A 15428-nucleotide genomic window follows, 5' to 3' on the forward strand; every position below is an offset into this window, starting at 1 on the left:
GGCAAGAATACTGAAGGGGCTGCTGTTTCCTTCTCTGGGGGATCTTCCTTATACAGGGCTCGAACCTGCATCTCCTGCATTGGCAGGCAGATTCTTAATCAGCTGAGCCACTGGGGAAGCCTGAGATGGATGTTAATTAAGCTTAATGTGGTAATCCTTTGACCATGTATACAAATATTGAGTCATTATTCATTTGTTAAGTCATGTCCAACTCTTCGCGACCCCATGGACTGCAGCATTCCAGGTTTCCCTGTCCTTCACTATCTCCCAGAGTCTGCTCAAACTCATGAGCATTGAGTCAATGATATCATCCAACCATCTCATCCTCTGTTGCTCCCTTCTCCTTCTGCTCTCAATCCTTCCCAGCATCAGGGTCTTTTCCAATGAGTTGGCTCTTCACATCAGGTGGCCAAAGTATTAGAGTTTCAGCATCAGCCCTTCCAGTGAATATTCAGGGTTGATTTCCTTTAGGATTGACTGGTTTGATCTTCTTGCTGTCCAAGGGACTTTGGACATTGTTGTATGCCTGAAACTAATTTCATGTTATGTTAATTATACATCAATTTTTAAAAAAGAATTCTCAAAGAAGGTTTACTCTTCTCAAGTTCATCTGCTTCATAGAAGACATTTGACTTCCTGGCATTTTTATTAATGATGTTGATTAACCAGCAATGACAGTCAAACCCCAAACTGAGATTTCACAGAGGGACTGGTGAGAGGTTTGATGAGCCAGTGAAAGTCAACCTTCTGATGACTAAAAGAAGAGGAGTGTGAGAGTGGAGACATTCAGAACAGACCAAGTTACACAGTGAAAAGGAAAAATAGGATAACCCTTATAAATAATGATAAGTAAATTACCTATTTTTAGTTTGTTTTTTTATATATTGTCCATTTTATTTCAAGAAAATTGTAGTCATAGTTATGTAGCCATAGTTATGTAGCCATAGTCATGTAGCCTAGTTGCCATAGTTAAGACTACAGTAAAGAAATTAAAGATGCCTATAGTTTTAGAAAATACATTTCTGGCATTGTGCCTTTTCTATAATTGTACATATATGTGCTAAGGAATTAATTATGAGTAGACTCCACACTGGGTTTCCCAGGTGGCACTGGTGGAAAAGAATCCGCCTGCCAATGCAGGAGACACAAGAGACATGGGTTCAATCCCTGGGTCAGGAAGATCTCCTGTAGTAAGAAATGGTAACCCACTGCAGTATTCTTGCCCGGAAAATCCCATGGACAGAGGAGTCCGGTGGGCTACAGTCTATAGGATCACAAAGAGTCAGACACGATTGAAGCAACTTAGCATGCAAGGCACAGGCTCCACATTAAGCAAACAGCATGGGTAGTGCAGAAAGAATTGGTTCTGTCAGAAGCACCTGCACAACCCTAGGCAACTCTCCACGCCTCTCTGTGCCTCAATTTCCCCAGTTATGAGATATGGAAAAATAGTGCCTAATTTTTGTTCCTACTAAAGATGTTAATTTGTGATAAGATTTGCCTTCTATTGCCAGTCACAGTTTCCTAATGTGCTTCATTTGAACCCTGCTAAGTGTAGCTGAGATGGTTCAGATGTTAAAGAATCCGCCTGCAATGCGGGAGACCTGGGTTAGATCCGTGGGTCGGGAAGATCCCCTGGAGGAGGGCATGGCAACCCACTCCAGTGTTCTTGCCTAGAGAGTCCCCATGGACAAAGGAGCCTGGAGGGTTATAGCCCATTGTATCACAAAGAGGTGGACATGACTGAGTGACTAAGCACACACAAGCATAGCTGAAAGGGAGAAATCTTTATTTAAAAATCTAAGTAAGCAATAGAAGATATACTTTCATTTTTACAACACAACCACTGGAAGGGCTATTTAACTCCATACAAATATATGTGGTACTGATTGAGAGAACTGCTGTATTTACTAGCAGTATTTTCAGACAGAGTTTATAAGCACCAAGCTGAGTCTCCATCTTTCAAAGAGCTTTTTTGTATACTCCAAGGACCTGATTTACAACTCTCATTCTTTTGCTTTAATAATGTGAAGTTTTTCCATACGAAACTGGGTCTCTCCTTAGCTCAATGTCCTAATTTCCCCTTGTCAAAATAGCTTTTTAGGGAGTCTCTATTGTTTTCAGTTAATTTTAACACTAAATTAAAAGCTTCATATGGTGGTGATTTTAAAACATTTTGCTTCAGATGCCAAAAGGAACCTCCTAAACTACTTCAGTCATAATTGTTACCATCGTTACAATAAGGTTTTCATATAGACTCCCTTTTAGACCTCAAAGTATTCTATAAAGACCACACTTTGAAATTTTGTTCTCTCAAAACATACCCCATACATTAGATAAGGGGTCAGTGACCTCATCTTACAGACTAAATAGTCAGGAGAGGACAGAACTTCCCACTGGATTCAAAGGAAATAGTGGCATTTAAATCCTAAATCTAATAATCTAATGCTATTCCAGTGGCTTAGCCTCTTTTTGGCCTTTTTTTAATTCCAAGTTTTCTAAAATCATCTGGGAAGTAATAGATCATATTTAATTGTTCAGGCTTTTATGCTGTGCTTTCAGAATTGCTTCTGATTTGTGGTCTGGCTCTAGTTCAGTATTATCCAACACGAGGTTGATTTCATCAGCCCTGTATCAAAGCTTCCTCACTTTAGCCAGAAATTAAAATAATAGCTGTGAGTTTCCCCTCCCTGTCATACAGCTAGTCAATAATGCCATTTGCCATATTTTGTAGATGACTCTATAGGCTCCTCATAAAAGCGGGATATGGAACTCTCATTTATTTAGCATAGGCACGCTCCACTTCTCCTACACAAAGACATAATCTTTTCTTTTTAAACAACTTTACTTCCTTTTAGTGTTATAAATTGTCATGAAGCCTGCAAAGGGTCACCTGCTAGGTTTACCTGGTCCTCTAAATAAAGCCCATGATATCTGATGTCATTTTCTCTCATATCTTTTCTTTGATAAAGGTTTATGAACCAACTACCAATGAGGAGGAAAGGATCAAGATACCATCAGTGGCCAAAATGGTCACACAGTGATAAGAGGCTTAAACATAAAACATTCCAATGCAAAAATTATCAGAAGGAAAACATCTCTTTTGTAGTTTAAGTCATAGAGACAGGACAAATACCCCTAGAGTAACCTGAGCTCTTGCTTAGCATTAGCACTTTTTAAAGCCCATACATAACCTTGATTTGTGGTATTCATGTGCAAGGCCATGTGCTCCAGTGCCCAGAAATTTTGAGCACCGGGTTCTTTTCTTGGCTGCCTCTGAGTGCCCTTGAGCAAATGACTTCAACATCCCTGTTACAGGAAACAGAGATAATCCCACAAGGTATCTACCTCGCCCTTGACTCAACAGCTCCTGGCTCCCCAGAGAATGTGATATGGATCAGAGCCAGGTCCTATGAAAATGAAAATTACCCTATAGATGACTATTATATAATGTGATTAATCCTCCTAACCTCTTCCCCAGAGCAGGTAAAGCCCCAAACTTTAGCACTTAACTTTCTTCTCTTAACATAATCCCTTGAAAATAGAAGGTAAAAGTTCATGACTACAGACTCACTTAATTTTTGCTGGTTTAAACTGAACTTTGATATCTTTTTATAAAATTCTTTCTTGCAAAACTACACAATACTTTAGGTATTAACACTATAAAAAAGTCTTGTGAATTTTCTATTTAACTTGTATAGACTAAAAGTAATGGCCTAGTTGAGTGATTTAGTTTATGAATGGCAAAGGTTCAGATCTCCTAAGTCTCAAAATACAGAAATAAAAATATCAGAATATCAAGCATTTTTCGAAAATGAATGGAGATTTGCACTATCAGTGAGATTTGCCCTATGTTGCTTCCTTTTATGTAACATGGCAAGCTGATTCTAAAATTTAAATTTAAAAATGATCTAATTGTAAATTATCTTTTGGTAATAATTACAAAAAGCAAAAAGAAACAAGGAAATAAGTTACTTTGTTTCTCTTTCCAAATAAATAAAATTTAAAATGCAAAGGCCCCAAAACAGTCAAGCTACTCCCGAACACGATGACAGGCTTTATACCATAAAGCTATCACAAATAAAGTGGCATAATATTAGACTGGAGAAACGGAGAGGACCCAGAGTGGATCACAGAAATATAATCTATGCATGGCATAGACTGGTGCTTACTGCATGGCAGGAGGGCACTGCACAGTGCCAGATGAGTGGCTACACAGAAGGACCCTTCCTCACACAGTCACAGGTACCTCCCACAGGAAGTCAAACATAAGACAGTAAGAAAGGCAAAATTAAAAAGCATTATTTAAATGAAAAGATTTTTAAAGATAGTATTTTCATGACTTCAGGGTAGGAAAACATTCCTCAAGAAAAGATACAAAGTACACTAAACATAAAAGATGAATATATTTGTCATTAAAATGAAGAGTTTTTATTCATCAAAAAACCATGAAGACAATGAAAAATAACCAGAGGAGAGGATATTTACAACAAACTCAATAACCATTAGTACGAAGAATGTATACAATCAGTGAGTAAGGTGGCGGACACACACACAACAGAGACAGGTTCTGAATGGGCTCTTTTCAAAAGAAGAAATCCAGTGACCAGTAAACATATGGAAGATGCTCAAAGGCTGTTTCTAATTAGAGAAATGCAAAATAAAAGCACAGTGAATGTCTGTATAAAAAATCGCATGCTAAAAGTAAAGTCTGGCAATCTGGAGCTCTCATACACAGTGAGGGATGAGGGGAAGGATATTAAATGTTACAGATATACCTATCTCATAATCCAGCAGTTAAACTCCTAGGTAAATGCCCTACAGAAATGTTTATGGGCACAAACATGTTCATTGCAGCATTGCTTGTAATAGCCCTGAACTGAAAACATCATAGAGGTGCCCATCTCAGGAAAATAAAGTGGCACTAATGAAATGGCATATCACACAGTAATGAAAATGAGTAAATCACACCGACACACAGCGTGCATTGTGGAAGTGTTTAGTGAAAGGCACTAGACACAACATGCAGTGTGAGTCCAGTTTTTTAAGTCAAAAGTAGGGAAAACAATATTGTTATACACATAACAGGTAAAACCATTTTTTAAAAGAGAACTATTGCCATAAAGTCAGGCTAGGAGTTTCCTCTGGGGGACAAAGGGGAAGCTGGAAGGAACACACAGGGAGATTTTGGAGTGCTGGCAGTGGCTTTTGAGCCTCTGGTTTGTGATTACATAGCTGTTTGCTTCATCTATTAAACTGCACACCTGTTTTATGTACTTCTTGTATATTTCACAAAATTTAAAAGAATGAGAAAGAACTCATACTACCAAACATACCACTGACTAGAACTATACTTATTTAAATAGTGTGGAAAAACTAGAAGGCCCAGGTCCAAGACACAAAAGATACACAGGAATTTAGTATTCTATACCAGTACAATGCAAATTTTTAAAAAACTAAATCTCACCTCATACAATATTCCCAAGTTTGAGATGGATTAAAAATTTCCTTCTTAATTAAAGGTAAGTATAAAAGTGAAATTTTTTAAAGTACCAAAAGAAAATAAGGATCAATCTGTACCCATCCTTGGGGTAGGGAAAGCACGCCCTAGCACACCTGCATGGGCTTCCGAGGTGGCACTACTGGTACAGAATCCACCCACCAACACAAGAGACAGGAGACTCAGGTCCGATCCCTGGGTCAGGAAAATGCCCTGGAGTAGGAAATGGAAACTCACTCCACTATTCTTTCCGGGGAAATCCAAGGGGTGGAGCAGCCTGGCGGGCTGCAGTTCATGGAGTCACAAAGAGCTGGACACAGCTGAGCACACACTCATACACACAGCACACCTGCAAAAGGCAGACGCTAAGAAAACAACTTCTACACAGAAACACCACCAACTATATTAGAAGGCAAGTCACATGTTGAAAACGGTAATAACACATGACAAAAAGACATCTTAATTCACAAAGTAACTTATAAACCAATAAAATTGGCAAACTCGCCAAGAGAATATAGGGAAGATATGAAGAAGCAATGCTCAAAACAATGAATGAAAATGGTCAATAAACATGACAAGACTCTCAAATCGTCATTTATAATCAAAGAAACACATTTTAAAGGAAGCCCTTTTCTGGAATTATTGGCAAATATTTTGAATTGCAACTTGCAATTCTGATAGTTTAATATATTGCTAGTGGGAACATTAAGGAAAACAGCCTTTGTGGCGAGTGATGGATATCAAGTCTCAAAAATTTACTTTCACCTAGCAATTCCTTCTAGAAAGGTACCATTTGGAAATAAGTCACTTTTTACAGATGTGACATAAGATGTTGATTGTATCATTCCAATTTGCATTATAATGAACACATCGTGAAACAAAATGTTCAAAGTTACGGCACACCCATAAAATGGAATATTCTGCAGCTATCTAAAATGTGAAATATTTAGTATGTGGAAATGTTAACAGTATATAGAGCAGAATGTTAACCAGCGTACGACTGCATTATTGAAAATATAAATGTATAGCTATGCATAGAAAAGTATGCATATGTCCTTGTACCCAAATATTAACAGAAGCCTTCTCTGGGTGGTAGGATTACAGGGGACTGCATGTATGGCATGGGAGCCCTCCCATGATCAGGTTTTCCAGGAATAACGTTTATTTATTCTGGTGACTCAGACAGTAAAGAACCTGCCTGCAATGCAGGAGACCTGGGTTCAATCCCTGGGTTGGAAATATCCCCTGGAGAAGGAAATGGCAACCCTTGCCAGTATTCTTGCCTGGAGGATTTCATGGACAGAGGAGCCTGGCGGGCTACAGTCCTCGAGGTCACAAAGAGTCAGACATAACTGAATGACTATTTTAATAAAGAAGGAGCATCAAATAACTTTAGGATGTGAAATCATTTATAATTAGTTTTAAAAACTAAAAATAACAAAACTGTGCAGGATATTCCTATATTTGCTTTATGAGGGGAGGAAAGCAAAAGGGCGATAAAGTTACTCCCAAAAGGACAGGACACAGAACTGAGCCCTTCCTACCACACCTATATCTGCCTAAATGTATTCTAATTCAAATTTCATATATGCAAAGCCTCCTTCAAAGTTAAGTTACATTTAATTAACCAGCAGTAAAACATCACCATTAGCATTTTCAGGTTGCTCTAATTAATATTTTATTCTTTCAACACTGCTTAAAGGCACCAACATGGTAGACAAAACTGTGGCAACATATGTGTTAATTTCTCTGGAGACAACCATATAATCCTTTGAAATCATACATGAAATTGAGGTTTCTGCAGCCTACATAAGTCTTTTGGAGGGGGCAGGGAAGCAATATATATTGATAACAAACCAATTGTAGCTTCAGAAACTTTTTTGGTTCTCTTATCAAATTGAACCTATCATCTGCTAGAACATGAAGTCAAGTCAGGCCAAGCCTAACAACAGATAGGGCTTCTCCAGTAGCTCAGCAGTAAAGAATCTGCTTGCAATGCAGGTGATGCAGGAGCCACAGGTTCAATTCCTGGGTCAGAAGGATCCCCTGGAGAAGGAAATGGCAACCCACTCCAGTAATCTTGCCTGGAAAATCCCACGGGCAGAGGACCCTGGTAGGCTACAGTCCATGGGGTCGCAAAAGCTGGACACAACTGAGCAACTAAACCACCACCAACAGCTATTCCCTTCACAAACATCAATCACCTTAAGACTTTTCCTGTTCCTCATGTTACTCCATGACCAGGCAAATCTGGTCATCTAGAAAGACCACCCACCCTCTAGAATTAACTAACAGTACCGCATATTCCTTATGAGAAGAAAGAAAACATATTTCCTAAGGGAAGACAGAAAGAAACAAATATTTAAGCATTTTCTTTGAGTGTCTTCCTTGGTATTTAATGTCCAATACTGTAACAGCCCCCATGCAAACATGCACAAAATTCTCTAGACTTCTCCCTTTGTTCTTCAAAAAAAGAGGGAACTATATCTTCATAACTCATTTTAGGTGATGCCTGGGAAACTAAATAATTCACTAAGACATGTAATAAACATTATTTGGTAGAGGTAAGTATAAAGAAAAAAGCAGTTTAATCACCTGCTTTCATTTGGCTTTGAGAAAAAAATGTGCTTACTATATACTAAAATATCAGACCAACACAGGACATACTGCCAAAATTTAATATAGTGTCATTAAACACAATATTCAAATATTCAACTTTTCAAGCACATGAAAGTTATCATCTGAAAGTGGGCTCTTTTTATAGTTTCCTTAGTGTAACTTTACAAAATTCTTTCTCTCAACAATGTCTGACACTGATCTTGATACTTGTTAGGCACTCTGATGTAAGATAATGAGATCTCAACAGGCAGAGATTTAGGAGATAATCTGAACATCCATCTTCAGAATTCATCCTCGGAGGACTGATCATCATCTTCATCCCTTACTTCTCGGTATTTCCTTGAAGACTCCCCTTCTGGATTATAGCTCTGCATTTTAATATTTAGTCTTTCAGCTAGCTTCTGTGCTGCGAGCTTGGCTTGTATCTCCTTTAAGACAAAAAAGCAAAAAGTTAGACATTCATACCTTTTCCCTACAATTTTTCAGTGGGAAGTCACTGGAACAGAACTGGTTTCACTAGAATGGCATGCCCCTTTATTTCTGGGTTCTCTACTGCCGTCTGAGAGAATGAGGCACAGACATCACAGGGCTAAGCTGGAGAGAGCTACAGCCTGCTACAGCGGTGATGACAGACTTCCACTGATAAACAATGTGCACTGAAATATCCAACTCCTATAAGAGAAGCTGAGCAATCAGCTTGGCACTGCGACAGTTACACACAGGAAAATATTTTCAAGCATGTGGGCATGTGCATGTGTATAGACAACCCTGAAGAACAATTTGAGCCATCAAATGTTAAAAACCACCAATGCTGTCCTGGCCCTCCAACTGGAAGAGTCTTCTTTCCTAGATTAGATCATGGCTTCTAGGCTCGAGAGTGACATTTCAGTGCCACAGAGAAAAATCAAAGAATACTAAAAACTGATTATCCCTCTCCAAATTAACTCCCATGAAAATTACTATGCAATAAAAAGTCTAAGTAAATCTTAAACAGTGGCAATGTGCTTGCAAACGCCCAGTGACGGTGTCACTGACTGACTGGCAAGCCGCAATGCTCATTTCTCATCTGGCTCACTTTTCTCAGGCTGCCCCCAACCCACTCGAACTCATTTATGTCCCTCCTTCAGGCCACGGGTAGTGCAGGTAGATGGGACTGAAGTGGAGTTATTACTGCTCTGCCAGGAAACCAACCCCAAACTGAACGGTTTAATTCAACCTAAAAATACCTTCAGACAGGCATTTAGGGTCAAACAAGGTAAGAAACGATTCCTCGATGCTTAGTTACAGCCAGGCAATCACTTGAATGAGCTGAGGATGAAAACTGGCTTTTAAAAACGGGTGCCTTGAAAATCCATGCCAACCTAGCTTTTGTGAAAATCGAAGGCCTAGAGTAAATTCTGACTCACGTAAGCAGCGTACAACATGCAGGCAGGAAAAAGCCATGCTCTAAATACCTCATAACTCTGCTTCTGCTGTCTCTGAAGTGCCAGCGACTCCTCTATGGAGAGCAGCTGGGTTGGCAGGTGGTGCAGCGGCAGAAGCCGGGCCGCTGTGATATCATCAAGATGCTTCCTGTCCCTGCGCCGCCTCTCCTCTGAGGAGATGGGAGACCCTCTCCTCTGACAAGCACTCGATGAATCACGGGGCTGTGAAGGTAATCTGCAGGAAGCAACCCTTATGTTACACCACCTTTTCACAGACACACATTTGTAGCATTCAACAAAAGTGGCCTTTAACCTTGGCAGCTAACTGTTCTACAAAGGTAATAGTAAGGCCTTTACCACTATTTACATGCATAGATAAAACGTTCTTTTTAAATATATTTACCTCTAAAACAAATATTTAAATTGGCACCTTTTTTGGCGAGTAATTTGACAATGCATTCCTCTAACAGATAGCTAGACTCATTGCCTTTCCCCTCTCTCTTCAAATACTAGAGTGGGTGGTCATTTCCTCCTCCAGGGGCTCTTCCCCACCCAGGGATCGAACCCTCATTGCCCACGTCTCCCGCATTGGCAGGTGGACTCTTTACCACTGAGCCACCTAGGAAGCCCCCCAAAAAGCTTATCCTCGAGCTAGAAGCCTATTCTCATTCAAAAATACCTGTGAAGGGGCTTACTGTCTAGCAGAGGGAATTAAACTTGTGAACAGTTTCAGCGTGATGTAATATCATGGGTACTATGGCACAGGCCCACTGGAACACAGACAAGGGAATGGCCTGTTGTAATGGGAGACAGGATGGCTGGCAGAAACACTTCAAAGAGTGCAATCTGAGGAGTCTTGGAATAATATGGATTCAACATGTAAATGATAGGATCTCTGATGGCATTTCACCAGAGTAAGGACTGACAGGGCTGCAGCTCACAGGAAGCATGGGAGCTGGAGAGTACAGAAAAGGCTGGGGCAGCAGGCTGGGTGCAGGCACGTGAAAGGCTCTAGTCTGCTAACAGGTTCAGGTTTGTCTTCTACAAACTCTGGCAGCAGTGGATAGGATGGACTGGTAGAGTTAAGACTAGGCCAGGACAGTGATGAGCATCTTCACTTTGACAGGAGAAAAGATGAACGTAAGGATGATTAGAGACGAAGGTCCAGGAAATACACTGTCAGCTCCCATGGCTGGCAGAGATGCAAAGGAGGGGAAGAAAGAAGGTGCTGGCACTACTGGCTTAGGGAACATGGGACAAAGTAGTCTGGGAAGAAGTGAGTTCTACTTTGTACAGGACAAACCTTAGGGGCACAGATCACCCCCACGTGGCCGGGTTTCACAGGTAACTGACTCTGCAAATCTGAAGTTCTGGGTAGACTAGGGCTAGAAGAGATGAGAGACAGCCTCCTGCATCAGAAGAGCCAGAAGAGCATGCAAGAGGCGGCCAAGGGACACCTGCATCCCCTACCACTTGCAACTGTCTACCGCCTGGCTCCCCAAAGCCCAGCCTCTTCTGATGAGTGCACCTGTCTCTATGGCTCACAAACTTCCCTTGGGAACCTTCACGGATATTCCCTTCCTCTACTCCCACTTCCAGCTAAAGGACCACAGTACAGAATCAGGGTCAATGTATTCTCTGTTGTACGTATTGACTAAATGATGCTTTTGGTTTTCTGCCTCCCTCGAAGTGAGGAAAGATACCTCACCACACACAAGATGAGTAATTACTTAATCAAAGATTACTTTTTATTCCTAACTAAAAATTAATTTTGGTTTTCTGCTGCTGCTAAGCCACTTCAGTCGTGTCCGACTCTGTGATCCCAGAGATGGCAGCCCACCAGGCTCCCCCGTCCCTGGGATTCTCCAGGCAAGAACACTGAGTGGGTTGCCATGTCCTTCTCCAATGCATGAAAGTGAAAAGTGGAAGTGAAGTCGCTCAGTTGTGTCCGACCCTCAGCGACCCCATGGACTGCAGCCTTCCAGGCTCCTCCTTCCATGGGATTTTCCAGGCAAGAGTACTGGAGTGGGGTGCCATTGCCTTCTCTGCTGGTTTTCTACTCAAAACTATTTGTTCTGGTTTTCTATGCAGAACAAATAGTTTTGAGGTTTAAAAAAATGAATAGTGAGATACAATTGAACTTTAAAGTCTCTATAATAATTAAAAAAAATTGGTTTAGGTACTTGTAACTACAAGCTTTCAGTTTTTCAAAGAAAAGCAGTAGTGGTTAAACTTTGTATCTGTTGTTGGTGTCAGAGGCTTTGCAACCACATGGACCCTAGCCTGCCAGGCTCCTGTGTTCATCAGATTTCCCAGGCAAGAATACTGGAATGGGTTGCCATTTCCTTCTTTAGGGGATCTTCCTGACCCAGGGACCGAACCTGCGTCTCCTGCATTGGCAGGTGGATTCTTTACCACTGAGTCACCAGGGAAGCTCCCTGTATCTGATATTAATGTCTTATAAAACTACTCCCTGATTTGAATGTTATAACTGCACATAAATAAATAAAACTCTTTTTGAAGAGATTTTTTTCTGAAGATCTCAGAAACAACTATGACAAGGAACTTAGAAGTACAGTTCACTTGCCCCTCCTGCCCAAACTTGTTTTGCTTTGTTAACCCTTTCTCAGCTCCCTTCCTCCTGAAATGATTATATACTTTAACGTTCTTCCAAGTGTGTAAGCCTCGAGTCCTCATCTAGACCCTAAACTCTATGAGGAACAGAATCTTTACTCTCATGTCGTCACAGCACCTGCTGTTACATACAGCGAGCACACAAATATTTTTTACTGAGAAAGGCCGTCGGTTCCTACAATTGTTCTCCTCTTAGCTTATAGTCTGGTTAGAGGAGGAGCTATGTACAAGAATATGGTTCTGGAAACAATTATAATAAATTCTCTAATTCTATGTTTTATATAAAATTTTGCCTAAGTATCCTGAAGTTTAATGCTCCATCTGCTACTGAAAACCTTTTCAATTACTTGGCGAAAAAAAGAAAGCATTTTCCAGCAGGAATCCTCCACTCCAGCCATGTTTGTTTTACTGCTTCTACAATACGCTCATTCCCAAGTACAAGCAGTTCTCACACCAACTTAACGCAGTCTCCCAGTTTTTGGAGTTTAACAAATATAATGCTCCTGTGACAAGCCTGTTTCCGATGGTACTTACACATTGGTTTTAAATTTATGTGGCGGGGGCATGGGATTTTTGGCTCGCATTTCCAGCACTTCCATGTAATGAGGCTTCTTCTGCGGCCCACTCCAGAGGCCGGCCAAGTTCTCAGGATTCCGGTTTCCTTCTGAGTGGTGTTCAGTCGGATCCGCAATTGTGATCCTTTGTAATCTATCAATGAACAGGTTGTCTGAGCTGCCAGGATGATCCTCCACTTGACCTAAGGCACAATGCTGAGGGAGACCCTCACTAGCTTGAGATGAGGAAGGCGCTGGGGCTCCGCTGCTAGAAGTTGGGTGCTCGCTCACTGTGTGTTCAGCCTCAGCTGCCTCAGCATCACCTCCTCGAGTTGGATGTGCCAGTCCCTGTTGTCGTGAGGTTGTCTGAGATGATGTGATGTTAGCTACAGAGGAACAGCCAGGAACGGGTGATGAAGTGTCAAGTATCTGGTCAGAATTCTGGGCCTTATCTCGGTCCCCATCAACAACTGCAATCGCTTTTTGCCTCTCCTTACAGTCTAAGCTAACAGGATAAAAGAGTTCACTTCTTCCTCTAACTTCTTCACGTTCTGCGATGGCAGCTTTCAGTTTGGTGACAGCGTCTGAGATCTTTTTACCTTTGTCGGGCAATTTGCAAATGAATTTTCTACAAAAGGAAAAGAATAGGTGTACGTTACATAGAGCCATGTTTTTAAACTTGAGATATACAAAGTAGTATTCTCAAAGGGAGAAAAATCGACCTTTAAGTCAAAAAACTGATTTCCAGCTGCCCCAAAACAGGGATGAAATAAGAGAATCATTACCCAAATACCCCTCAAAACAAGGGACTACAGGATGATTAGGGACTGTGTCTCGTTTGTCTCATCTATTAACAATTAGAATTTCTGCAAAAGTATTTTAAGCATGATATTAATATAAGACATGCCCCAAATCAGTTTTTAAAAGTGTGATTTCCAAGACCTTCCTGGTGAGGGGAGGTGGATGGATCTGCAAGGTCAAAACTATTTATAATAACTAAGGTACTATTTGTCATTTTCACTCTCATTTTCTTACCATGAGTGCAGGGGAGTTTTCCAGAGGCCACATGATATGGATGATAGCATTGTTCTGATGGCTAATAGAATGGGTGTGTTTTTGTATTCTTGTGTTTTAAAGATTCTCACTTGTAACTCCTAAGACAATAACTACCAGTCGATATAAAACACATACGACAAGAGCTCTTCAAGGTGTTCAGTAAGTCTTCAGAGTTAAAGCAGTCCTGAGACTAAAAAGTTAACTCACTCATTCTCACAGTCAAAATAGTTCTCTACCAGGAAGTCCCCACGTGATCATTTGCCACTTTGGCTAAGTGGCAAAGGTTCCTTTTCTGATTTCCTTTTCTTTAGCCAAACAATAAATGTGCACGGAAGGTTACAGCTCACACCCTCTATTCTTTATGACACTACATTGATTCTCCCAATTCTATTAACATTCCTCCCAGTTCTATTAACATTCCTCCCAGTTGAGATGTCTGTATTTTCCCAACGTTCTCTTCTTTCTCCAGCCTCATGACCACTTCTCGAACTTTTAATCAAATATAATTAACTTTTCCATTAACTCAGCTCCAGTAAGTAAAATCAACCTCAGACTATTACCCTCCTCCAGCTTTCCTACTTTTATTAATGGTGCTCCATACAGGTTGGAAACTTCAGCCATCTCTGTCAACCACATATTCAAATGATCCTAAGCCTGATCTAGTCTCCCCAGGCCCACAGCTACCCTTCTAGTTCACTTTCTTAGAATCCCCTTATTGGGGAACTTCTCTGAAAATACCTCCTAGTCTCTTCTACCTCTTATTCCTTCAAACTATCCTGCACCAACCTGCTAAAATAAGCTTCCTAAAAAATCATTATTGTTACACCGATCCTCTGCTAAAATCCATGAAGTCTAACAGTTAAATGTTAATCAAACTTACTTTGCCTAATAAGTCACTCTTTTACCCTCAGATCAGATCAGATCAGTCGCTCAGTCGTGTCCGACTCTTTTACCTTACTCTTCCCATTTCCTACGGTTCCTGTAAAAAAATGGGATCTAGAGATGAAACTGACTAGGTGTTTGGGGCACTATTTGGGGTAATGGGAGCGAAAGGATTTGGGATACAGACCCTCCCCTTGGAGGGCCGACACAGGCACTGAGTAAATAAAATCAACGAGGAGCTGATGAGGAGCCGAAACGCTGGAGAGCTAGAAACACAGGCGCCCGGCGCCCGGGCCTTACGCGGTAGCTCTGTGACTGTAGGCCGGCCACTAGCCCGCGGGCCTGACACGGACTTAAGACAAGGTGACCTTCCAGGAAAGAGATCGGGATGGGGGCGGGGAGGGGCGCGTCCCAGGGTGCCGAACCCGAGGAACCCTGCGGTGACCTCGCGGGACCCAAGCTTACACGTTGCGCAAAAGTCTCTCCTGGCGCTTCAACATTTCCCGTAGCTCCGCCAAACTCCGCTGCCCCAAGTCCTCGGGAGTTTGGGGCTCGAAGCCGCGGGGCAGCGAGGACATTCTGCAGGGGCTGAGGCTGGCGAGGCGGTGGGCACTCGGCGTCCTCGGCAGCCCCCGTAGCTGGCGCCAGATCCGCGGCCGGCGGGGACTCCGGCGAACGAGCGGGAGTCGCCATTTTCCCGGAAGAACAGGTCTTCTTCTAGCCGAATCGAGCTTTATTGAAACGCCGGAAACAAACAGG

At 41.5% G+C, this 15428-nt stretch overlaps 1 protein-coding gene across 1 annotated transcript; it reads right to left on the bottom strand.

Annotated features, from left to right (window-relative positions):
• Window positions 1–4393: 4393 nt before the first annotated feature.
• Window positions 4394–15376, bottom strand: POLR2M (RNA polymerase II subunit M). The gene is made up of 4 exons (NM_001105477.2): window positions 15135–15376; window positions 12712–13359; window positions 9574–9778; window positions 4394–8547 (listed from the first exon to the last, which is right to left on the bottom strand). Exons 1-4 carry the CDS (start codon window positions 15245–15247, stop codon window positions 8401–8403), a joined length of 1113 nt encoding a protein of 370 aa, NP_001098947.2. The 5' UTR covers window positions 15248–15376; the 3' UTR covers window positions 4394–8400.
• Window positions 15377–15428: the final 52 nt, after the last annotated feature.

Source organism: Bos taurus, chromosome 10 (assembly GCF_002263795.3).
Source record: "Bos taurus isolate L1 Dominette 01449 registration number 42190680 breed Hereford chromosome 10, ARS-UCD2.0, whole genome shotgun sequence".
Lineage (NCBI taxonomy): Eukaryota > Metazoa > Chordata > Mammalia > Artiodactyla > Bovidae > Bos > Bos taurus.

Bases quoted from the DNA above. Each gene is read 5' to 3' on its own strand.
- POLR2M (NM_001105477.2), bottom strand. From the start codon at position 15,247: ATGTCCTCGCTGCCCCGCGGCTTCGAGCCCCAAACTCCCGAGGACTTG. The intron at 13,360-15,134 runs GTAAGCTTGGGT...TTCCTTTTGTAG, and splicing joins GAGAGACTTTTGCGCAACGT to AAAATTCATTTGCAAATTGC. The intron at 9,779-12,711 runs GTAAGTACCATC...TGCTTCCTGCAG, and splicing joins CATAAATTTAAAACCAATGT to ATTACCTTCACAGCCCCGTG.